Raw genomic sequence first — 25,552 nt, 5'->3', positions numbered from 1 at the left:
TATATATATATATATAATTATATCCGCGCGCTAACCGTTATCAATATTCAATAAAATCATTATATCAGAAACTTGTAATACACTCGCAGTTGAAGAATTTCCGTTCACATCAGCATGAGATCTTTAAACGTTAATTGTGTAGTTTGAAATATTTATAATAAAAACAGCTCTTGAGTTGGATCGTTGAGGATCAGGGTTGCTTTTGGGTTGGGTTGTTTTGAGTTCTGTTGGGGATTGGGATCGGGATCGGGTTGTGTGCGGGTTGGTGGGTGATTTGCTCGCTTGCTCCTCCTCTACTCCTTGTGCCCGCCCTGCAGCTTCTTCCAGGTTTCGCCCAGCGCCTTGGCAAAGTGGTCGTCCACCGAGGCTTCAGTCTTGGTGAATATCGAGATATTAGTGGACGAGGTGGGCGAAGCGGGCGGCGTCTGCGTCGAGGAGGCAGCCACGGCCGCCAGTCCCGGTTCAGCCTTCACCCTAATGATGGCCGGCATGCTGGGCGTGGGCGTGGGAATCTGCGACGGCGTCGGATTCGGAGTTGGAGTCGGTGTCAAAGTCGGCGCCACTACGGTGGTTCCGGCTATTCCATAAGCCGGCGGTGGAGGCGGTGGCGTGTTGTATCTCGGCGGCGTGTGGTGTGGCGTGTCCAGGATCCGCCTGCCCGCCACCGCTGCCTCCATCACCTGGCTGACGGCCGTGGGTAGCGCTGGTGCCGATCCCGTGGCCGAAGGTGGCGGCGATGGCGGCGTTTGCGTGCGATGCAGTGCCAGCGACAGGGGAAGCGGTTCCTCCTGCGGCGGCGGCAGTTCCGGCTGCAGCGATTCGGGCTCCAGAATGGCCCATCCCGACTTGGCCAGCGGCGAGCGTTGCTGCTGGTAGTGCTGCGATGCCGCTGTGCTGGTTGATGAAGGCAGTCCGTAGGCCAGCGGCGAAACCTGCTGCTTGGGAGTACCACTTGGCGAGGGCGTGGGTGTTGGCGTAGGCGTCGGTGACTTCTTGGCGAACAGGGCAGCATAGTTCTCGCCCAGTGAGCGTCGGAAATGCTCGTCAATGTCGCACATCGCCATATCTGCAAGGCAAATCAGAGCAGGTTAGTATGATCATTGACACTAATGTGCATATATGACTTCTCACCTGTAGAGTGGGCCTGCTCCGGTGGTTCTCGCTTGGGTGGAGCCTGGGTAATGACGCTGGGTCGGCTGTTGGCCGCGTAGTTGGTCCCAGGCAAGGGTTCGCGATAGGGAGGCGGCGGCGAGGCTCTCTGCTTCAGAGCTCCCGTCGTCACCGACATGTCAATGGGACTGTCCATGTCGCGATCCTCTCGGTCTCGATCCCGTTCCCGCTCCCGCTCCCTCTCGCTGTTGCCTGCCTCGTGCGGCTGGTATCCGGCACTCCGCTGACGCCGCTCGCGTCGCCACTTGGTGGTGGTCAGCACCTTGGACGTCGCACGCATCTCTGCAAGGAGAAAAAAAGAAACATCAAGAGTCAAAAACGGTTTTCAGAAAAACGAGTTATCTGTTTTGGCCATCTTTTTGGCTAGCCCTCTGAATAGTAATAGTCCATGTCCATATAATAAACAAAAATCGAATTTCAATTAAAACCCATAAATTTGCTGTGGCTTTGCGGTTGATTTGGGTTTTGTCTGGCTAGCGATTCACCAATGCTCGGTGCGGTTTACGTGTCTGTCGTCTTGGCTTCGATTATGCGGTCGATGAGTGGGCGTAATGAATCAGTCGGAGTTGAGGCGAGGCTGACTCTACAAAGGTTCTCCTCCATCCGATCGCCTGCCTGCGTCTATGTATCCAAATCTCTGCCCCCTGGCCCGCTCTGTCCTGCAAGTTTGTTGCCTAAGTCTTTCGTTTTTTTGAATGAACCTCTGCCAAAAACTGCCGAAGTCGCGAAGCGTCAAAGAGCGGCGGGCAGGAGGAAGAGCTTAAGGCAGCACAGAAATTATGCACAAGAAGACGTAGCCGTCATCGGCAAAAAATATGAATAAAAATAAAAAACGGCACACACACACTCGAGCAAATAAATAATAACAACAGAAAAAGCATACAATCGAAACTCGAAGGCACCAACAAAATTGGTTACGAAAACTTGTTTGGTCTACGCTCTTTTTCGAGTTCGCTTGGGTTGTATGTGTGTGTGCATTAAAGTCTGGGCCTGGCCTACACTGAGCGAAACGCAGGAACGTGCCTGGCCTGCCAATGGGCGATTGACCGAGCTGCCGGCGTGGGAAGCGGCCAAAACGGAGCGTGGGCATCCCGTCGGGATGAAAGATCCATCCGCTCCAGGCGCTCAGTGTAGCTGCTGCTGCAGCTTGCCAGGAAACCAAGTTTATAAATAAAGCAAAAGGCTGGCAGCGGGAAGCCAGGTCCCAGAACCCAGTTTCTCGGCCGATATCGAAGGGGCAGGCAAACCAGTCGGGCGACTTCTGCACATTTCGAGCAGCGCAGAGAACCCCGTTTGGAGGAGGAGTAGCTGCAGTCCCAGGAACCCAGGCATGAATGAATGAATGAATGGCTGGCTGGCTGGTATGGAGGCGGTTGGCGTTGGCGGAGGAGCAGGAGGAGCAGGCGGGAGCGTTGTCCTGTTTTTGGCAACGTCACTGCGGGGCTGCCATATATTACTACCTCTGCGAGTCCAACCAAAACGGCGAGGCAGAGGAGCACCAGTAAGAGGAGCCAAGAAACTGGTCTGTCCCGAGTGGAGCACTGGGCGCAGAGGATGACGAGGAGGTGGAGGAGGAGGCGGAGGCAGCGATGTTGGAGTTGCAGGCCAAGAGGCATTAAAAACCAACAAACACGGAGGCTGGGAGCGAACTTGGGCTTGGGCTCGGGCTCAAGCGGATGATGATGGGGATGATGATAATAATAAAGAAACATTCAAATTTTATTGCACATTTCCGGTCGTCGGACGTCGCCGTCTGTTGGGGGATCGGCGGTTCGACAGCGAAAACAACAACCACAACAACGAAGACGACAACGACAACGATGGAGCATGGAGGATGGAGCATGGAAGTTGGAACATTAAGCTTTCTTTTCGAGGCTCCCCCTCTTTTGCGGATTGTGGTCTGCAGCTCCCTATCTCACCTTCGCCGCCACCGCATTTTCAGCATCCTCTCGGCATTGTTTATTTGTTCTGCTGCCAGCGTTTTAATCATTTCTGTATCGGCTAATTGGCGATAAAGGGGAAGTCGATTGAATGGCAGCCGATTCGAAATGAAGGGGGAGTTCGTAAAAGGGAGCTCGAATTGGGGTTACATCGATGATATAAGCAAGGGACAGTCGTGGGATCCAGGCGATGTAGGAAGTAGCGGCAGTTAGCTTGTACTCCGAAGATAAAAAACATACGATTTAAAGGTAGAAACCAGGTTTTGGCATTTGTAAAATGATTTAAAGCTATAAAGAACAACTTAAATAAGCTATAAAAAACAACCGCAAAGTTGAATAATTAAGAAACCAAAGTATACATTTGTTTTTAATTTTTTGTCATCAGGTCTTTAGCAATCTATAAAGGGATATTTCATTAGTTTTTGATACCCAATTGTCGATTTTTATAGAGATGCATATAAATGGTATATTTATCATTCATTCATTTCAATGTTTTGTGAATAGCAACTACATAGAAAGCATTACTAACATAATATTCCTATTACTAACGATATAAGTTCAGTAAAATTTTGCGAATAATAAACTTTTCAATTGATAATAGTAGATGTTAAAATAAATATAAGTATTTTACAAAGTTTGCCCATAACAATCAGAGTACATTATTATTGTACAAAAAAATCGAACCATTATTTCAGGCTAGACATTTCACAATTTCCGGTAACGGTGGGCCAATCTTAACTTCACTGAGGTGATATATCAGCTGTCTGGCGATTTGAAAGCCGGCCCAGTGAGATCCCAAAATCTGGTTCCGATCCAAGGGAACGCGCGAAAGAGAGGGGCCGAGGCGCAAAGAGAGAGACGGCGCGAGAGTGACAAAACTCAAGCAGACTTGCATGCTTAAAAGTTTTGGCCTGAGTGTAAGATTGTACTACAAATGGCTGCAAAGCAATAGCAATAGCAATAGCAATGGGAACAGCATTTTGTGGCTTATGCAAACAAGTTGTTGCTGCTCTGGTTGTTGTAGCTTTTGTAGCTTTGTGTACATATTTATTTTTCCATCATCGTCGCCGCCGCCACCGTCACCGCCATCGCAGGCGTTTTTCATTATTTATATATTTTACGTTTATTTTTCTTTACTCGCGCCGGCTCGTGAGTCATGCCCGTAACCACGGATCCGATCCCCAAGCCCCCGATCCCTGCCAGACTTTCCGCTATGCCCGCACCGCATTACCCGCTGGCCGAGTTGATTGCAAATCTGGTTTTAATATGTCAACAAATTAACAAAAGCAAAGCAAAACCGAGTCGAGCCAAGCAGCTCCAGCACCAAACCCCCCGCCAGCCCCAGTTCCACCTCATCGTTTTTATTTTTTTATGGAGGTTTAATGTTTAAACAGGCGCTCATTTTTTGCTCTTTCTCGGGCTGCTCTTTTTTCCAGTGATTTTTGTGTTTGCCTGGCGTCGCCATGTAATTGAAAGCATTTGTGTGATTTGTGCAATGTCGCCAATTAACGCGGTGAAACTGGAGTGTGAGTGTGTTTGTCTGCTCGTTTGCCAATTCGAGCCCGAAGCCAATCGTTGGCGACGGGGGAGCGCAGTAAAAGTGTTGCCAATTTCATTACCAATTTTCCAGTTGGCACAAGCCGAGTGGAGACGCCATCGATACGCTCTTGCAGCCGGCGTGACCGATTGCGTTCTCTGCCGTTGCCAATCTGCGTCTGTGTCCCAATCCCATCGTCATCACGTTCACGTCCACGTCCTGGCCACACGCCGCCCACTAACTGATAAAGCGAGGCTTAGCGAATCGCTTCCGATATCCCATTCATGAGCGCAGTGGGTGAGTGCTTATCATGGCCATGTGGCCAAAGGAAAGGGCACGTTCGCCGATCCATTGAACTTCAGCACCGATCAGGCGAATGAGTGTAGCCTCCACGTGAGCAGCAGGTGCAGCAACGTGGTCTTCACTGCCCTGCTCTTCGCTGCACTTTGCCTGCCTGCCTCCACCCAAGAGAATTGCGAACATATTATGTGGTAACCTAGAACCACACGTGTTGTTTCAAGGGACAGTCATGCCACGAAGTGGAAAGAGTTTGAGTGATATACAAATGTATACTCTTTTACAAGATGTTCGTAATATTTCAAAACTCTGGTCCGCAAAGACTTTATATAAACATTATTTTCTTTGTTTCGGCTTCTTATTTGTTCGGTTTAAAAGCAGTAATCAAAGATCTTGTTGTAATGAGATTTCTACTAGAAATCAGGTAACAAGAACTCCCCCTATGCTGTAATAGGAAACTTTGTGTTAAATGCAAAGAACTTTGCAGTTTTTTATGCTACATTTCATACTTAAAGGTTCAAAGCTTTAGATGTTTCTAAATGTTTCTACTATAGTTTAAAATTGCATTTCTGTGGTTCAAAACTGACTGAAGGTGTTACCTCTTTCAATGTATTCTAAGAAGTTTTAAAGTAGGGTTTAAATTCATTTAAGTACACAGTCGTGATAAACAATTGTTACAAACAATTCTGATATTTATTTACTTAAAATTGAAGCGTACCATTTACCGAGAGGATGGCTATTAATAATAGTAGCAACGTTGTAGAACCCTGAACATTTAGACACTACTTCTCAGAAGAAGCACGGAATAAATTAAATGTTATGATACGAGAAATTACCGAAACTATACGAATCCGAAACGTGGAATTACGGAGAAGAGGATCCCACATTCGAAAGAATAGAAACAAACAGTCCCCTACCATTGTGGCCTCATGTGCAATCTTCCTAATGAATTGTAAGCAAGTTTCACTGGCAAGATCATCCGTATGTGACAGATTCAACCTTTCAGTCGCCGAGGTCAGTCAGTTGGGGGATTTTCGCGAGTCGATTTCTTTGAAGTCGCCCTGACAAACGAACCTGAGTGCAACTGCAACTGCTGCTGCTGCTGCCTGTAGAGCTGATGATGCATGGCGGCCGCCTGCTGGAGATCTCGCCATGGCTGCCAGAGTAGACTGTTGGCCATGGAGGAGGCGTTGGGATCGGCGTTCGCCTGCGGATGCATTTGCTGATTGCCGGACTCCGCCTGCAACGCATGCAGCTGCTCCAGCTGCTGAGGATGCTGGACATTGTAGAACATCGCCCTCTGGCTGGCCAGTGCTTGTTGGTCCGCCAGAGCAGCGGCCGCTCGGGCAGTAGCCACCTGGGCCAACGAACCGTGCGAACTGGCCGCGGACGAGGCGTTGGAGGAAGTGGAGGGTCCACTCGAGCAGGATGCAGATGAGATGGAGGCCGTCGAGGAGGCGGATGAGGCGGGAGATGTTGCTGTAGCCCCCCCAGCGGTCTCGGCGACCAAACGCTGGATCTCCTTGTGGTAGTAGTAATCCTCGAAGGCATCCAGTAAGCAACGATAATCTAAGCGGAGAGCCATTCTACGCGAACTTGATGGATTCTCAATTAGCTGCGCTATCTAGCAACTTCCTTCTTCTCGATCCAAATCTCTGGGGGGATCGATGCTCCCACACCGCAGTCGCCGCCGAAAAACCGACTCAGCTGATTCACAAATCACTACGCCTTGGCCGGCAGTTGGGGGCGGTATCAATCAATCGGTATCAGTTGAAGTACTCCTCGGATGCTGGGGAGCGGCACTCTTTTCTTTTTTCTTTTATTATTTATTTGTTTTTCTTTCCCTTCCAGTTTATGATTACTTTTTTGCGCTCGGCGGCAGATACAGATACACGAATGTGCGCACACAAAACGAGCCGCAAGTCGCGACTATAGATACAGATACAATCTGTTTCTGTTTGTCTGTTGGTTTTTTTTCTTCTGCGATTTTTTTTTTTTTGCGCGAACCGCGACTCGGGTTACAGTCTCTCGCCAGTTGAAACGGAGACTTTGGCTCTGCTCCGGCGACGTGAGCCTCGAGTCGACATTTAGCAAAATAAAAATAGCACGCTCTTTTTTCTGGCTTTTTCTGCCTTTTGTTGTTACGGCGGCTCTGTCCCCGACTCTGTCGTCTCTGGGTTATATGTGTTTCTTTTCCGAGTAATGATTTGCATAGAAACCGACAAATCGCTGACTGAACTTGAGCGCCAGTTTTCGCTTTCAGAGACCGACGAACGGAACGGGGCGGCACACACGAACCGATCTGGACGCACGTTCCACGCCACAAATCGTAGTACGAATAGCAAGGTATCGGCTATAGCTATATCAGCTATGTAGCATTAGGAACTGGGCAACTGGTGCAACTGAGCAACTGAGCAACGCGACACCGAACTGGCGGCTTCCACGGCCAAACTCAAACTGATCGTCGGCGAACGGCGACTTGAAGATTGCGACTGGGGCTTGCTGTATTATTATTATTATATGGGGGCTTTCGAAGCTCCGAAGCCGCGGCCGAGTCTTCTGTCTTCCGTCTTCGGTTTCTTCGCCAGTCTTCGTCTTGCGCTCGTTCGCTGGACTGCAAAAGTCTCCACGGGTCTTCGGGTCTCTGAAGAAACCGGGGGGATCGGATCTGTAGAGTTGGGGGCTTTTTTCTTGTTTTTTTTTTTTTTTTTCTTTAGAGCCATTTGCACTTGCGCCAGTTGTCGTCCCTTGTTGTTTTTCGTTTATTTCTCCTCTTACCAATTTCCGTTTCGACTCTGGTTGGCCTGGCCTGGACTGGACTGGGTTTGGCCCTCTCTTTCGCCGAAGCTCGCCGACGTTCGCTGGAGTTCTCAACGGATTTCGGATCTCTGCTTGCTTTTGGTGATTTGGTAATTGAAAAAAGTACAACTGAAAGACAGGCAAAGAAAGGGGTCCAATGTCTGTATTTCCGTACGTAGGATGCGGCCGCCACGCCCCGTTGCCCCATTGATGCTTGGCAAATTGGGCAAAAGGGTAACGAAATGGCAGCAATTGGGAATTGGCTACAGTCCGCGCGAACTCTTGGTGCTCCGTGGCTGCTCTGGCTGTGAACTGCGATTTTGGGTAGGGCCACTCGGGTCGGGTCGGGTCCAAGCAGCACATGGTGTGGGCGTTCTTTCATGTTGTCTGCAACGCTCTTTTGTTTTGGGCCCGGTCACTGCATTGGGCTCATTATAATGTTTACCCAGAGTTTTGCCACAAACCAGCGTAAATCCAGCAAAGTTTGTAGCTGCGTGCAGAACTACCTACGTTCCACCGCTTGTTGGTTATATATGTGTGTATGTGATTGAGGACTGCAAGCGGGCTTGCAAAAATGACAACAAACTAGGAAAATGAGGGTTTGCCCGAGTCACACCGACAATAGAATACCTAGAATCCTTACTATTAACATAAATTGATAACTAATAACACAAAATATTTTCAAAAAAGGATCAGCACCCAATGTATCTGCCCAGTTTTTGAAAACAAACTATAGCACATTGATAATTGGGAAACAATTTTAACAAAATACCTTAAAATTTCATAAAATTGTCTCATTAAAATGTATTTTATTATTGAAAATTCCTAACATTTTAGGATGCTTAACAGCTTATACGTCAGGAATAATCACTTCCGTTTATTTTTTAAAAATACTATAAAGTCCAATGATAAGCAAACAACAATTTGGGCGGGAAACGAAAACAAACGCAGTCCGGATAACAACAATTCTATAATGATTTGCTTTAGAGCCACATACATTTAGGAATCCAAAGGAAATAGTTTGAATTGCGGAGCAACCGATTCCGGGTACTCCAAGCACGTATTACTTTTAGTTAAGGTCAGCACACAAGAATGTTTAAATGAATGTTTACATAACAAGAATACAATGAATAATTATCAAATAAAATATACGACTAGAAAACTATATACTTTTCATTAGAATCAGAATAAAAATTAGCTGATAAGAGCATTGGATGTTTGATAAATTTGAAATGCGGCCTTTTTGGACGAAAATAGGCACTAAAACATGACAATGACCTACAATCAATCAACTTCAATTACGCCAAATTTGCCCAACTGAAGACTGCAGTTTCCCTGGGAAATCAATGCAAATAGCCCCAGGACAAAGCTCATCACATAGCCAAGATGTTCGCAGCGCTGTTTGCGTTTGTTATTGAAGGCACACAATAGGTCGACGGTACTACATGTTTGCGGCTGCTTTGGGGCTTGGCTCTACTCCGTTTGGCTTAGTTCAGGCCACGGCTCGTCCGTCTCTCGGTCTATCAGTCCGTCCAAACAGCAGCAGCAACAGCAGTTACCATTGCTGCAACTGCAACTGCAACTTGGCGGCAAGAAAACGGCACAGAAGCAGCAGCAGCGGCAGCAGAAAGCAGAAACCAATAGCAACAGAAACTCGTTTCTAATTCAATAGCAGGCCCATGAAATTTTACGCCCGATTTGTAGTACAACCACTACTGTTGTTGCCCCATGAATATTGCTACTGCAGCGGCAACGCGGCGAATGGAGCTGAGCTGAGCAAAGTGGAGTGGAGTGGAGTGGATTGGATTGGTTTGGAGCAGAGCTGAGCTGGCCAGGAGGAGTCGACTCTTGCACATGGCTGCCATGATCATATGGCCCGAGTTGGCCTGCCCCAAACCGACTTGCACAAGCTCAGCTGTTGATCTCGCGCCATCCACCATCCAGCAACCACCAACCTCCATCCGATCGATCGATCGATCCATCGATGTTTCTCCGCTTATGGGTTTCCTTTTCTCCATCTTTCACCATCGACCGTCGCTCGTTTGCTAATCCAAGTCACAAAATGTGCAATTTTCAGCTGTTAAACCACCAGTGGGGGAAACGAAAAATCGAAAAAAATCACAAAATGTAGCGTACTGAAATCAAGCTAATACCATTGACTGGCTGAGTAATGGATTGAGTGCTCCTAGGCTTTGGTTTTGGCGCTTACTCATCATCCCAGCCGTTTGTTGTGCGCGAAAATTTGTAGTGTAGCGTGAAACATGCGCACGCATGCGCAACGAGGTCAATCGAATGGCAATCATGGCAAAAACGAAAAAAAAAAACTAAAGCACTGCAAACAAAAGGAAAAAAAATGTATAAAACAATGACAACAAACGGGGGGATCCAACAGACATTTGGGGGCAGAAGACTCCACTCCGGCTGGCTGGTTTGGCCCAAAACAATGGCAACAAATTACCGAAATCCAAACATCGTAGACCAGAGCAAAGTAATGTAAGGAGCAGCAAAAACTGGATGAGCAAAGTGGGTAAACTTGACTTGGGGGGAAAATAAAGGGTGGAAGCTACTTAAATTATGCGGGCCAGCTTACAGAAGTCGAATGGAAATACCCCAACCGATTTAGTTGATGTTCTACGCCTAATGATGAGTCCCTTGAGCCAAACAACAAATATGGCTATATAAACTTCCTAGAAATTCGCTTAAAACATTAATTATGAAAGCACCTACACAAATAATACAGGCCTGCTTGGAAGTAATGATTTTAATTGTTTAATTAATGGAAAATATTGCACACTAAAATTACACCAAATTTATCAACACACAGAGTTAAGCAACAAAAGATTACGGAATGTTTTTCTAGAATCTCATCTCTCATCTTGGGCATTATTTATCTACCCATTCCGGCCAAAGACAGGTTACTCAAACCCAAATTTCCTAAGCTTCTTTCCCTTTCTGTGACCGGCAGCTGAATGACCAGCTAAGCAGCAATTTAATATTGCCCCATTGATTCGAAACTTGGAGGAAAACAGAACCACCCGAACAGTAGAAATAAAACTCCGGAAAATGCTTTGCTAATTGAAATTTGTGTTGTTTGGAAATCGGCACAGAAACATGAGATCCCTTGCCTGGCCTGTCAATTTGGGTCAGTGTAGTGCGGAAGTCAACGAGATCCGACTTCTTGATGGAAGATCTGCGCTCTATAGATCGCATAGATGACGATCACAATAATGATGACACACAGATGAAATGGGATGAGGTGAGGTGGCTGAGGTGGCCGGCAATTTCCAGAACTTGTCGATACCGAAGCAACAAGACAAATTATGTTTATATCTTAACCGCAGTCCCAGTTTGTGAAATCTAACAATCTAATATATGTATATATCTAGTGGGTACATAATATATACGCAGCGGAGACAACACAAATCAGCGGCAAACCAGTTCAAAATTTAAATAAAACTCGAGCGTGCGCGCGATTTGAACAGAAACTGGTTTTCGATTGCCCAGAATAGCAACAAAAACAATGCGGCAACAGCAACAAGAACAACAGGCGACGATGGCAAATAGACAAAACGAACAATAACATAAATATAGTTGTCATTATAAAATATCATCCGGTGGTAAATCAAGCGTGAGAAAAATCCCAATACATTTTTGCCGAATTTCAAATCGAACACAGATCTATGAATCTAGTTTCCGATATATATATATATATATACAAATATATGTATATAGATAGATAGATAGATGGGCAGAATAGTCCGCCGTGTTTGCGAGACAACTTTCATTTCGATATTGTCCGCAACAAGTTGATTCTGCCGCTGCATCTGCCACCTCTTCCTGTGCGCGGAGTGGCTGGCAAAAGTCGCGCAGAGTGAAAATTTATGGCAAATAGGCAAATGTTATGTTTAAATAAATAAATAGCAGTCGCTCGCGACTCGGCAGTAGCAGCAAAAGCAAAAGCAACATCGCCACCGCCAGCAGCAGCAGCAGCAGTAAAAAGAAAGGTAATGCTCTAGTCCCAATCTGTGTCCCCATCCCAATCTCCCAACTCCCAACTTCCAGCTCCATCCCCATCCCGAAGCCCATCAGCTGCGAACCAAGCTAAACCAAACCAAATGGATCCGATCCAATCCCATCCCATGGCAATAACAAACCCAAACTGGTTTGCCTGCTAGATTTTCCTATGGTCGAGATTTGCGGCAATTATGCGCACCGTTTGGCCATTGCCAGTAAAAGGAAGAGAGTGTTGGCCCACAGAGTTGGCACTGGCACTGGCCAAAACGGAGAATTGAAAGGCCATGTAAATTACCTGATGAGCCGTCCCCAGCACCATGCTCACCCAGCCAACGGTTGGTGTCCATCTCCAGCTGTGCCCGGCCAGCCGCGCTCGAAATTGCCACAATTTTTCTTTTGTGCCCAGGCTGGCTGGCTGGGATGGCGGGATGGCTAGATGGCAGGCAGGCCACAATTTGTGTAACTATTTGTTTATTAATTATGGCCTGGCCATAGAGTTAGCTCCTCGGCAAACAATGGAAGGGCCGCTTAATTAACGGCCCGATCGACCCGCTTTTTTCTACGCGGTTGATTTATGAAGATCCAGAATCCGAGTGCCTCGTTCGATTATGACAAATTTCCATTAATCATGCGCAGGTTAACGACATTTTGCATTTTGCCTGCTGCCGATCAATCAAATCGCTCATCTTCGCTAAATCACAAGCGACGAAAAAAAATGGTCTAACTGCCTGATTTTGATTTTAAGGCCGCTGCATTGAGAACTCAATTGTTGGCCGGCCAATTGTTCATGGCCAAAAAATCGCGCACAAATCGCTAACGAATCGCGCGGCGGCGTCTTCAAATATTTATTCGAACATCGGAACCATTTCTCTTTCTGTATCGGCGGGGGCTATCTCATAAATTCAGCTCGCTGTGTTGACAGCTGTACGCATATATATCGGCTGCGGAATTTGTCAAATATTCAGAATTATGGCTGATAAAGCCAATGGTTAAATAAACAGAAAGAGAAACAGAAAATGAAACTGAAACTGAGGCAAACATAAACATAAATTGGGGCGGCTATTATCGGAATTCCATGGCTGGGCAGGCATGATTTGCATGTTATCAGTGGCAAATGGGGGGAGCGAAATCACAGCCCAAACAGCGGGCTATGTGCTTATCGTTGCTCCCCCATTATAAATTGTGCAATTACCCGGAGAGCATGCCTAATCAAATTGCCTTTTTGTTTAACAATTATACACATATTTGCGATCCAGCGCACTGAATACCATACACTACTATATGCCACTCACTCTCTGCCGGCCATTTCTTTGGCATGTCACGCGGTTTTTTGCTCTGGGTGGTGTGCTATGGTGTGTCGCATGGTGGGCAGAGAATGCAAATTGCAAATATATAAAAGATATGTCGCCAGTACAGAAATATGCACTACGGGCGAACAAATGAACGAACGAATGCCCCATCCACAGCCACATCAAGTCGACAATTCGTGCTCGTCAGCCGCAGTGGCACTACGAAAACGACTGGCTGACTGGCTGGCTATTATTGATAAGGGGTCCCCGGGTCCGGTGGCCGACGATACTTCACATATGCCAACCGCTCGACTGCCGCACTCTGCCATCGAAAATGCGGCATTTGACACATTTATGAAAATCGGAATCGGAATGCGACGCAAACTCATTTTGTTGGAATGTTTTGTTGTCGTTTTTTTGTACGAAAATAAAACATTTCTCGGATTCGTCGAGTGTTTATGCGTTCGCACAGTGTTCGCGGCCAGGAATCCGCCTGCGTCCATTGTCGTGCTCATCGATGTCGCCGGGTGGGTAGAATTTCGGAAGACACTGTCTGAGTGGGGGATCGTGGTTACAAAGAGGAAGATGTCAGCCGGAAAGGGGGCACTGTTGCAATCGTGAATCATGACTGGAGCACGCAGAAGGGTCTGCGACTGGATACACTGAGAGGAGTTAGATCCCAAAAGCGAATCTAAACGTTTTGTTACTCTTTGTTTCATTTCATATAATCTTTAAATCTTTAAGTCTATTATTATCAGTTTAGCAGACTTGTGGAGTTTTCCAAGCTCATTCACATAAAATTCATTCAGAAATTACTCTAAATTCTATAAATTTAAATACTACTTATTTGAATCACTGCTTTAAATTCCAATGAATGTTTATGTTGGTTATTATCGTTGGTTACTTTTTTTCTGTGTCTGACACATTGTTGAAATACTTTCCGAGTCTTCTTGGCTCAAAGGTGAAAGCCATAAAAGAGCTGTGTTTAACCCCCACCCCCACTGCCCCGTTGGGTTGAGTACATCATGGCATGTTGTTGGCCAAGTTGAAATCATAAAAATTGTCGACTCTTTTTAAACGGAATTGGTTAATGGCTCCAGTTGGTGTTTTTTTGGTCTGGAAGTCTGGGTCGGATCGGTTTGTTCACTTACCGCTGGGATTGTTTTGCACCATGGTCGCCGCTCTTGAGAGTACATCCAGCGCCGTTTCCATGATGATCTCAACGCTTCTACGTGGGATTGGACGTGGATTTGGAGTTGGGCTTGGACTTGGTTTCGCTGCTCCTGCACCGACTCGATCTGCACCGCATGAGTTTCACACTGAAAATGCAAAGAAATTGACCATGAACAGCCGCACACACACTCAAACGCGCACACATCTCTCGCGTACGTGTGCCTTACATATATACACCGAGATATCCAAGTGAAAAACTGGATATATCGCCCGAGCCTGGCATTGGCATATATGTAAATGGAACAAAACCAAAACCAAAGCCAAAACCAAACCAAAGCGAACAAAGACTGACTGCCTGACTGGCTGACTTGAAACAAGTAAGACGAAGGCGAAATCCTGCTGCCAAACAGTTGCCATCTGATCGGAAAGCTGGCGAAGTGGATGCAGATGAGGGGACGTGCATGGTGGCGGGGCGGTGCGGGGGCCACGATGCACTTGGGACTGGTTTTTTTTCGGAGCCACACAGACCAAGAGTTCGGGGGCTGCTCCGTTGAATATTTCGGCAATGACCAAAGCACAGCGAGTACAGCAGCCAGAGCCATATTGTTGCTAGCCAGTCAGCATCCGATGTCTAGTTTCCACATAATATACGTAAATATCAGGCCACAACAGTGGAGCCACTTTACCTTTCGCCAGGTGTGCGCCTTCAAATCCTCGCTGAAATCCTGCTCCTCAGCTGTACGGCGATTTATCCTTGCTAATTTTCACCGACTTCTAACGATTTGCGCTGGGAAAAGCGGGGGTTCGACGGTTTTTGGTATAATTGCAATAATAGTTCAGTTTGCGTTAGAGCTGGAAGATACGTCGATGTAACATCGATAGGTAAAAGTCATCAGTCTTTAATCACATCGATATTTGCTCTTCCTTACCAACAGCGCTTCAGCGGTGACTTAAGCCCACATATACCGTTAGCGTTGACTCAAACCATTTTTAAAAAACTAAATGTACACACAATGTAATGTACCTAAAACATATTATTTGTTAATATTATTTGCAATGCAGATTATAAACAAATATAGAGGTAATTTAACACATAAACCCCACATAACAGTAGCTCCTTTGGATCGAGATACAAAAAAATAGATAAAAATAAAAATTAAATAAATTCATAGTAGGTGTGATTATTAAAATAAAAGGTAATGTTGACATATATAGTTGAAACTTTACAACTAACACATATAAGAAAAAAGATGAAGTAAATCAAAGCCTATTGTTTTTGTATCTAGTAAAAGTTAAAATTGCTTTCAAATTGCCGAGCTACATGTTACTATATACTTTCTAAAAACTTTGATAATCTATTTATATTTTACAAGTAATAAAAATCTATAGTGGCAGAGTGGCAACATTGAAAGTATCGAATAGACATCGCCTGTTGTTCCAGCTCTAGTTTGTTGTTGCAAAAAAAGTGTGTGGGTCGCCGCCAGCGATCGAATATTTTAAAATTCCAATCAGATTGGTTAATTGGGGAGTTGCAATTGCTTGAGCGTTAAGTTAAACCTATTTTTGCACGCGTAACTCGAAGGATTAAGGCGGAAGTGTGGGATTTGGAAAGCCGCTGGAGATTCGCACATACTGGAAAATCAATCACCCGCTATCCCATTGTTCTGCTTGTGTTTGTGTACGTCTGTGTGCCTTTGTGAAGCGGCTGCACTTAATTAAAATTTAAGACAAGACAACCCAAGCAAATTTGGAGTCTTCGCGAGGCGTTGGCTTTCACTTGACGAAGAGGGCACCCCGATAAGGCGACCCAGTGAAAGCTGGCCAAGATCTTGCTGCTCAAGGTCGTTGTCAGTCTGGAAGTATGGCCGTCAGCTTCGAGAAGAATCGGGCGCAAATAGTGGCTGCCTGGAAGGATGTGCTGGACGACAAGAGCGACACGAACTGGTCCCTCTTTGGCTATGAGGGTCAGACCAACGAGCTAAAGGTGGTGGGCACCGGCGATGGCGGCGTGGATGAGCTAAACGAAGACCTAAATAGCGGCAAGATTATGTACGCCTTCGTCCGAATCGAAGACCCCAAAACGGGCCTCAACAAGTACTTGCTCATCAACTGGCAGGTGAGTCAGGCCTTATCTAATCGAAGTACGCATAATCTGAATGTGCTCCAATTTAGGGCGAGGGCGCACCTGTTCTACGCAAGGGTACCTGCGCCAACCACATCCGCGATGTGAGTAATTTGCTGTCTGGCGCTCACCTTACCATCAATGCCCGGAACGAGGACGATATTGACTTGGATCGGCTTCTCAAGAAGCTGAGCACCGTGAGCTCAGCCTACAGCTTTAAGGAACCTCGAGGCGCTATGGAGGAGCAGAAGGCGCCTGTGGGAACCAACTATACTCGGGTCATTCCCACCAAGGAGCTAAACGCCAGCGTTATGCAGGACTTCTGGAAAAAGGAGGAGGCCGAGGAGAAATTACGACAGGAGGCAGAGAAGGAGTCGAAGCGGCTGGAGCTTCAGAAGTTGGAGCAGGAGCAACGTAGTCGCGAGGAGAAGGAGCACAAGGAGCGGGAGAAGCTGGTCATAAGCACCACCAAGCTCCAGCCGGCCCACGTACCCATCAAAACGTAAACAAAAACATTGGAATTTGACCTTCTCGGTAGTAAAACTTATTTTTTTTATGAAACAGCTCTCCCCAACCTTTGAGCCCTGAGAAAACTGCACCAGGATTTGCCAACAATCTGACCGATGCGGAGCGCATGCGTCAGGCGAGGAACCAGGAGGCCCGCGAATTGATTGGCTCTCGTGTGGGTGCTGCCAAGGCCATGTTTACAAAGCACACGAGCGAGGGACAACTTCAGTCCAAGTGGGTCCTTGCCCCTCACCTATTTTATTGTATCAGAAATAAACTGCTCTTTTGATTCATAGACTAAATACGCAACCGCCGGCCAAACCAGCTCGCAACTCGATTGCCCAGCGCATCAACGTCTTCAACCAAAACCAGCCTCAAGATGCACCTGTGCCTTCACCACCACGCGCTGTGTCCCCTGCCAAACCGTTGCCAGTAGAGGCTCCTGAACCAGTAGTCCCCGCTCCAGCTATAGCTCCTGCTGCTCCGGTTGCTGCCGAGGTTGTTTCCACAATAGCGGAGGTGGAGGAGTCGCAACCGGTAGACGATTTGCCACTGGCCCATGAAAGCGAACAGTTCTCGACTATCAAGCGATCGCCACATAGTAAATCAAACTCGCTGCAGTCTCAGTCGCCCGACGAGACCACCTCTTCCAATGAAACAGACACCGCTGTTTCCCAGGACCAGGAAGAAGAGGTCCGCACCAAGGTGTCAGTCACCGTGCAGCAGTCGCAATCGGTAAAGTCGAGCGGCATGAGCACACTGGAAAGGAATGCATGTACGTAAATCATAGCTATGACCCGTTGTTCGTTCGTATATTTCAACACGAGTGTTTTTTGTAGTAACGGATTTGGTAAACGAGGACGATTTTATCTGCCAGGAGACCTTAGGCGATCTGGGACAACGGGCACGAGCTCTATACGATTACCAGGCAGCCGACGAGACAGAGATCACTTTCGATCCAGGCGATGTCATTACGCATATCGATCAAATCGATGAGGGATGGTGGCAGGGACTGGGCCCTGATGGAACCTATGGACTGTTTCCGGCAAACTATGTCGAGATCATCAACTAGGGAAACCCAAGTGCCAAGCAGCTGGGACGCCCTTTTGCTAAATATCTACACCAATGCAGCTAGCAACTATATTTTGGATCCGGACTATAGCTACTTAAACACTTTACCCCATACTCTTGAACAATAATGCGATACACCTAGAAGAGATTCAACGATGACTAAATGCGACTATAAGATTTTTATCGTACATCACGCGTCTGTTTTTTATCTACATACATATTATTATATAACGTATAATCCATGCCACATATGCAACCCCATCATACGTTGTTCCCATCTGTATACATATTATATCATTGTTTGGCCTCGATTGCCGAAGCCGTGTTGCGTCCTTTTAAAATGTTCTTAGGATACATACAAAGTAACCACTTAGTCAGTATTTAAGGCCCGCTCCATTCCCGATCCAGGGTTCTTTTGTATATGTATTATTGATCGAGATTTATAACCTTTTCGATAATAAACTTTGATAATTGTGCAACCGAAGGATAACACAGTTTTATGGTCAACAATATCTACATTTATTTTCGCATTAATTAGTAGCATAAATAGTTATCATAGTTTTTTTTTTCTATAAGAGTTTACGGTCGTTTAACAATTCACCTGCAGCAAAGCCGTGATTGGTGCACTCGGCGTGGTTGAATGGATGAGTTGGATGTGGCAAGCAAGCGCGTCTGCTGTAGATTTGTATGAGATCATACGGCGGCTTGCTGCCCCTGTTGCTGCTCATCGGTACAATTTACGTATAAAAACTGGACTCAGGTTCAAAAATATCCTCATGGTGATCTATCGCTTAAACATAATCAGCTCTTTTTAAGTGAAGCAATCCTTGTTGCCAAATCGTTTTCGTTCTGTTAACTTCCGAATTCTATGCAGGCACATTTTCTCAATATTAATTCTCTTACTAGCCTATAATCTATGCTGTGTGGTGTTTTTGTGTGTGTATTATGATGTGTGGGGATGAGTGGGTGTTGAGTGTTCGACACGTGAGATTTGCATATGTTTAGATAGTACGGTTGTGCTTCTACGAAATACTAGCAAAGATTCGTCGCCAGCTCCTCCTATTCACATTCACATCCACATCAAATTCACTTTCACATTTACTTTGAATTCAGTAAAATCAAGTCTGTCGCTGTCCGTTGATGAGTCGGGATCGGGACTCGCCTCTTTCCTCCGCCTGTTGTCACTTGAATTTGGTTAATTTGCGTAGCTGCTTCGAAACGGTCGCCTTGTAGAGGCGCTGTGTTCATCATTCCGACGTCGTTGTGGTTGTCTCTGACTGCGCGGCGGACTGGGTGGCTGCCTCCGCGGCAGTGGCTTCGGGAGCAGCTGCGCCCTCGACGGCTGCAGCATTTGGTGGTGCTGGCAGAGGGATGGGCTCCTGCATCTTTGTAGCATCCTGTGGCTGTGGAGTCACAGGCTCCGCATTTTGGCCGGCCGCTTCTGGGGCAGCAACTGCACCCGTGTCAACCGCTGGAGCTGTTGCGCTAGGTGCAGCTGCTGCTCCTGATGCCATTCTGGCATTCTCCTCGGCCTTGGCCTCCAGCACATTTATCGAAGCCTGAATGCATCTGCAAGGAACAACCATTGAATTAATAAAACTCGATAATGGGCTCTGGTGACTCTGGTAACTTACTTGATAGCCTCCTTTCGGGCTAGACGAATGCTGTCCTTGCCGTTTGTGTCGATGGTGTCTAGCTTAAGCAGGTTGCGGGTCAGCATCTCGTCCAGGTAGGCGTACTCCTTCTCCTCGCGCGTTCCTTTGAACTGCTCCACCTTGCCCATGAGCTCCAGTACGTCGCGCTGAATGTCCTGGATCTTGTTGATCGAGTTGAGGGTATGTGGTGTCTGCGGCGGTAATCCAGCGGCTCCCTCAACTGGCACCTGCTGCTCAGGTTGCGCCTGCTGGGTGTTCAAGGGCGTCGGTCTATGCTGTTGTGGAGCAGCGTGTGCCTGTGGCTGCGCCTGCGCATATGTCTGTGCCTGAGCTTGGGCCTGAGCACTGGGTGGAGCGTTCTGGTTCGGTATCTCCTTGTGGGCATTGATGATGGGCTCGGTGCGACCCTCGACGAAGATGGGAATGGTGCGCACATAGGTGCCACCCGGGGTCTGTGGAGCTGGCGGCGGGGTCTGCTGCTTTTGCTGGGGATGCGTCTGCTGGTGGGGCGCATAGTAGGTCTTGAACTGCTGACCCTGAACGGGCGGACTTGTCTGGGTGCCAAACTGTTGGCTATGTACTCCCGGTTGCTGATGCTGCTGTTGCTGCTGATACTGCAGATTCTGCTGCTGTTGCTCTGGTGGAGGTGCGGAGTGGGATCGCAGTCCCTGATCCTGCTCGGCGACACTCTTCACGCCCATGTCGACAGTGTTTCGCAGTCCGTGCTGGTTCAAGTTAGTCGGCGGGGCACAATCAACCTCCGAGCGACCGGCAGGATCCTCCGTCTGGATGGCGGCATCGCATAGGCGCTTTGAAGGCGTCTGCGGCACCTGCTGCTGGGTTGGTCCGGTATAGACTGTCTGTTGCTGGGGCGGCACACCGAACTGGAAGTGCGTCTGGGGTTGCTGTTGGGTATACTGCGGCTGTGGCTGCTGCTGTTGCTGCTGTGGAACTTGTCCGGGTGCAGGAGCAGCTCCGGGACCACGTCTGCCTCCGAAACCATCTGGGATGTACTGGCGGAACTCCGAGGGCAGCCGATTAAAGAAGTCATCATCGTGGTCCATGTGAGTGTTGGCCCCACCGGCCATTCGACCTCGGCGGCCCATCGTTGAGAAGCGGGGGAAACCAAAGTCTGGATCGTCGAAATAGGATGGAAAGTCATCATCAGCATGGGCTTGACCACTGGGACCGTGCAAACTGCTCCGCTTACGTGTGTCGCCGAAGCCGGCGAAGGGGTCGTGCATCCTGCCCAGGTGCGAGCGCGGGAACATGTTGTCCATGTCCATGTTCGGTTCGAATCCAAAGGTCGGCTGCAATCAACAGAGAGCAATTATTAATAATTAAATTGGAATTATTTTGGAATGATTCTAGCTAAGAAGCTCAAATAAGTAATCTTTAGCTAGCATTAGGTGGCAAATTCTTCAATATGTTTCAGCTAATAGTTATTACTTTTATAATTTAAATCATGTTTATAAAGTTGCAAATATTGTTTTAAAAGTAAAAGTGATTTTATCCGGTTAAAAATCGTATTTAAAATAAAAATAATCACTTTTTCACATCAACTATTTGTTCTGTGTAGCAATAGAGTAGTGCAAATTGTTCGACTCGGTGGGCGAATTGTTTATAAATAACAGGGTGAGTCAGAACCATATAGATTGGGTACGAGTGTGGGCAAACAAGTGATGTCAATTGGCACTGAATGAACAGCTGTTGGGGAGCGGATGGATCTCGATGTCGATGTCGGAACCTTACCTTTTGCCTGCTCAATTTGTTTACTTTATCAATGAGCACTGCTCACTGCTCGTCAATTATTTCGCTACAAGTGTACTCTACGAGTATTTAGCTATAGCCTGAATGTCTTTTTAGCTTTTGTATGCTTTTCCGCTTGGTGACGTGATGCACTGCGTCCGATTGTTTACGTGCGAATGAGGCGACTCGTCGGCCGAGAAGGCCTTTTAAAGCGAATGGCGCCCACTCTCGAATCCGCTGGCTCATTCTGGGCACTTCTCGTAGTTTCTGAGACAGTCGAGAGTTCTCGGCTCGGCTCGTCGCCTGATTTTGAGTCTCTCCTAAAAGGACGCTCTCTCTCTCTGCTGCTCAACTCAATTACCCGACGTGACTTGTGGAAGTACAGTGAAATAAAAGAGTCGGCTTCACTGTATCGCTTTTTTGAATTAAACGGTAGGGGCAAGATACGTGTGTTTACTTGAACAATTAGTATTGTTTTAAAATACCCTTCAATTATTAATGATAATTTACTGGCTTTCTTACATAAGAGCACTTGAAGAAAATGTGGTATATACGAGTATTTATTTTAATTTAATTTTTTTATTAAAATGTTGTATAAGGTTTTTTTTTTTAAATGGGAAACCTTTTGTATATTTAAAAAAGTCTTTTTGCGGTTACAGGAAGTTCCTAAACTTCTCGCTATCACGGCACCGTTATCTGTCTAAAGTCCAAGGTTCAGCTTAGCTTGTACCCACTGTACGTTAAGTTGGTGATGACGTTTTTATATAGTCAACGTCACCAACGCATTGCCGAGGCCCCCGCGTTGGCCAAGTTGATGTTGAGCAACCAAAATCCACCCACGCTTCCCATTAGACAACTGGCTTGCTTCCACCGATATGCGCACATATGGAGTGCCATTGTGTGTTTACTGTACGGTGTGCCCACCTACAGCGGAAGACACAGACACGCACAGCAGATTTTGGTGAAGAATCAAGAGCGCGCCAATAGAATAGAGCGGTATTTCGATTCGACCAATTCTCGGCGCCCAAATAGAAAGAACGAGAGCATTAGCAGAGCAACGCGTCATTAGCTTGTGTGTTTTCTTCTAGAAATTTTCAAATATTTTCTGCGATTCGTTCGTGATAGATTTGGATTGCTGGCCATTAGATTAGGCCGCAAAGAAACAGCTGTACATTACTTGTCTCTGGGAAAATTCCGCACGCGTTGCGGCATTAATCATACGCAGCGTTGGCCACTAGACGAGCGCTTGACACGACATCAGCCCAGAAACTTGGCCATCCCCCAGCAGATACTGCAAGCCTGTGCCCAGTAGGTCAACAGAGTGTGCACACACACTTGACACACTCGCAGGGGGTTGGATTTCCCATCGCCACTCTGTGAAGGGGTGAGTAGAGGCTTTTACGCAACCACACTGACTTCTCCATTGTTTCGCACTCTTATTGCGATTTAGAGAGTTTACATAGCGCTAAAAGGCAATGCGAAATTGCCAAGGATTCAGTTCGAAAAGCGAAACAAATGGAAAAACCGCTGTGTCATAGCGCAGTAAAATAAATAATACTTTCCCAGAATATTTCACAAACAAAGAGTTAAGCTCGTCGGTCATTAATAGTAATTTGGAAAATGCCCAAGGTATTTGGAAAAATCTGGCTGTCCTATAAGCATCTGTGGAACAGATTTTGTAGAATTTAAAGAAAAGTAGTAGTAGATGTAGACTAACTTAATAGTAGACTAGACTTAATAGTCCATATTTAAATCACTCCTCATTTTGATTCAATTAAAGAGTGAACTAGCAACATGTCGTGCACGTAAGTAATTAGGTTTTTCCTGTGGAAATCATAGCAAATCACAGTAAATTCTTGTAGCCAGAACAACGATCCGATATCAGATAGCAGCTGGATAAGTTGGTTCCTACTCTACAAGTCACATTTCTGATTTGGCGTAAGGACCTTAGTTGATTCACATCTCCGAGCGGATATTACTTAACTATTTGCATTTCAAGAAAATTCTTTTCCACGCACTTCACCCATACAAGCTGATAGGCTTTCTTAAGGAAACAATGGATTACAAGAATCCCATCGGCTGCGGCAAATGAGAAGCGCGTGCAGGCCACATTGGCCATGTTACCGTTGAAGAATATCAGCGAAATCCATGAGGTGACCATCGAGTTCACCGATTCCAGTGAGGTTGTGGTAGTCGTCCTCACAATAAAAAGGTTCAAATGATGCTCTCCAAAAACAATTAGGAAGCAGACATGGCTGGCGGGGATTCGGAGTCTAAACTTAGTGGTGGTAAATCAATTTTGATCTCCATTGAAGATGGTAGCGATCCGGATAATGACAAGGTGCTACAATATTTATTTCTATTATTGCAAACCAGCTGTTTCCCCGTCTAGAATCCCCACTGTACTTGAATTGCCACACGGCTAGCGAACAACAAAAACCATGACACTCATACGAATATGTCCCAGCTATGCGATCGAGGCTTTTTGGGGGCGGGGGAGATCTGGAGGGTGGGGGTTCGACCTTGCCAGGCGCCAACCTTGGGATCTCTCGCCGCTGCCGCTCGTCTGCCACCCGCTCCGCCTGTCCCACCTCCCCCCTCGCCAGACCAGCGCTGGGGGCCACTCACCTGAAAATGTTGCTGCTGCTGATTTGGAGGAACCTGCTGGTGCTGCTGGAAGTGCTGCTGCTGCTGCTGCCTGGGCGATCCGTAAGCGTTTTGGGGACTGTGGAACTGTGCCGACTGCTGTGGCGATCCGTAGCCACCACTCACGTACTCCCGGTTCACGGGTATATTGACACCGGGACCGCCGGGTGAGACATTATTACCGGCGGCGGTGGCGGGATTGCTTTGCGCCTGATTGGCCGCCATCATAGTGGGCTTCATGGGTGATTCGCTGGCCAGGAAAAGACCGTAACCGTAATCGCAATCGTATCCGTATCCGTACCGCTCGTACCGCTGGCCTAAACGCTATCGAATCCGTCGACGTTTCGCTGCGTAGCGACAATTTTTTAATTTATTTCCTTTTGTTGATACTTGGCTGTGACTTTTCGTCGGCGACTACTTGTCGTGCCAGTTGTTGAGATTAATTTTTGGACGCGGGCTGGTGTGCACGATGGTGGCGGGGGCTTTTAATGGAGGGGTGCGGGCGCGGGCTCACCTTGAGCGACGACGCGTGCGAATACCGCTCGATTTCGATTGGGGCTTCTCGTATGTTCCTGATGCTTTAGCTCCTGCTGCTGCTGTTTGTGCTGCTGCTGCTGCTGCTGTGATGTCACTTTTGGCCACACTTTCTAGCTGCCGCACACCGATACGGCCACTTTTTTACTTCCACTTTTTTCAGCTTTTTAAGTATTTCCGCTCGCGCTCTCTGGCCCTGCGCTGGTGTGTGTGTGCGAGTGTGGGTTTTCGGATTTCTATATTCAATTTAAAATATATATAGATTTTTTATTTTTGCACATTGCCACTCGGTTGTTTGTTGTTGTTTTTACGGGGCCACGCATCCACACGGGCGTCCTCACGCTGCCAAAGTTGCTCGTCGACTGAGCGCCATCGCAATTTGCTGCTAGCCATTACCGTTGAATTTGCCTTTGCGAACAGCCCCACTGTGGCGCTCTCTCTCTCTCTCGCCCCGCTCGATTCTCATCCGCTCTCCGTTCGGCCTCCCTCTGTCTTTCTCTCGCGGTAAGCTTTGCTTGGCTTCTACCTGGCTCTTGTCCGGCGGTTTCAGACCTTAATTGGTAAATGTTTAATACTATCTTACGGATACGGATACCGTTCTCTCGATCCGCTCTCCCCAGCTCGCTCTCCCCACTCTCTCTCTCTCTCCGTGCACCGATCAGACATCAGACTTATAAATAGAAAGTTGGCCAAGAGAGCGGCTCTCTAAAACGCATTCCTCGGCAGTCGCATGGCTTCTAGAACTCAAATCTGTAACCGTAAGCCACACTGGGAGAAAATTTAACATGATAAATGGATCTAGTTGGTAGTAAATATCATATACGTCCATTTTCGCGATATAAAAAATGTTTTATAAATTCCTAAATATATAAAATAGGAAAAAATTATGAATATGAAACTCCTACGCAGAAACAAACTGTTGTGCACATCAGTTAAACAAATTATTTTAAACAATCAAAATCCGTATTTCTCTTACCAATTCCTGTCGGGTCCATTATGCCATTTTTAACCAACAGTATTCAATTCATCTTCTTTTATCTCAGTGCGTT

General features: G+C 46.9%; 3 protein-coding genes across 6 annotated transcripts; 1 reads left to right on the top strand and 2 right to left on the bottom strand.

Annotated features, from left to right (window-relative positions):
• Positions 1-134: 134 nt before the first annotated feature.
• Positions 135-15,082, bottom strand: LOC117139568 (extensin). 2 transcript variants are annotated; one of them, XM_033301969.1, is made up of 4 exons: positions 14,906-15,082; positions 14,198-14,365; positions 1,132-1,452; positions 135-1,066 (listed from the first exon to the last, which is right to left on the bottom strand). In XM_033301969.1, the coding sequence occupies exons 2-4, from the start codon at positions 14,256-14,258 to the stop codon at positions 294-296; spliced, it is 1,155 nt and encodes a 384-aa protein (XP_033157860.1). In that variant the 5' UTR covers positions 14,259-14,365; positions 14,906-15,082; the 3' UTR covers positions 135-293. The 2 variants fall into 2 exon arrangements, with proteins under 2 accessions (XP_033157860.1, XP_033157859.1); XM_033301968.1 differs by lacking the exons at positions 14,198-14,365; positions 14,906-15,082 and adding an exon at positions 6,019-7,637.
• A 578-nt stretch (positions 15,083-15,660) lies between these two features.
• Positions 15,661-18,403, top strand: LOC117139545 (drebrin-like protein). Its single transcript, XM_033301933.1, has 5 exons — positions 15,661-16,335; positions 16,392-16,843; positions 16,906-17,082; positions 17,145-17,623; positions 17,688-18,403. Exons 1-5 carry the CDS (start codon positions 16,081-16,083, stop codon positions 17,918-17,920), a joined length of 1,596 nt encoding a protein of 531 aa, XP_033157824.1. The 5' UTR covers positions 15,661-16,080; the 3' UTR covers positions 17,921-18,403.
• Positions 18,404-18,478: 75 nt separating this feature from the next.
• On the bottom strand, positions 18,479-24,870 carry LOC117139544 (BAG domain-containing protein Samui). Of its 3 annotated transcripts, XM_033301930.1 has the most exons (4): positions 23,952-24,870; positions 20,785-20,884; positions 19,554-20,706; positions 18,479-19,488 (listed from the first exon to the last, which is right to left on the bottom strand). In XM_033301930.1, exons 1-4 carry the CDS (start codon positions 24,207-24,209, stop codon positions 19,167-19,169), a joined length of 1,833 nt encoding a protein of 610 aa, XP_033157821.1. In that variant the 5' UTR covers positions 24,210-24,870; the 3' UTR covers positions 18,479-19,166. The 3 variants fall into 3 exon arrangements, with proteins under 3 accessions (XP_033157821.1, XP_033157820.1, XP_033157823.1); XM_033301929.1 differs by having other exon boundaries at positions 19,554-20,884; XM_033301932.1 differs by lacking the exon at positions 23,952-24,870 and adding an exon at positions 21,327-21,505 and having other exon boundaries at positions 19,554-20,884.
• Between the last annotated feature and the right edge of the window lie 682 nt (positions 24,871-25,552).

The sequence above is a fragment of the Drosophila mauritiana genome, chromosome 3L (assembly GCF_004382145.1).
Source record: "Drosophila mauritiana strain mau12 chromosome 3L, ASM438214v1, whole genome shotgun sequence".
Lineage (NCBI taxonomy): Eukaryota > Metazoa > Arthropoda > Insecta > Diptera > Drosophilidae > Drosophila > Drosophila mauritiana.
Note: the sequence above shows the minus strand (reverse complement) of the source record. Positions and strands in the feature narration are given on the sequence as shown.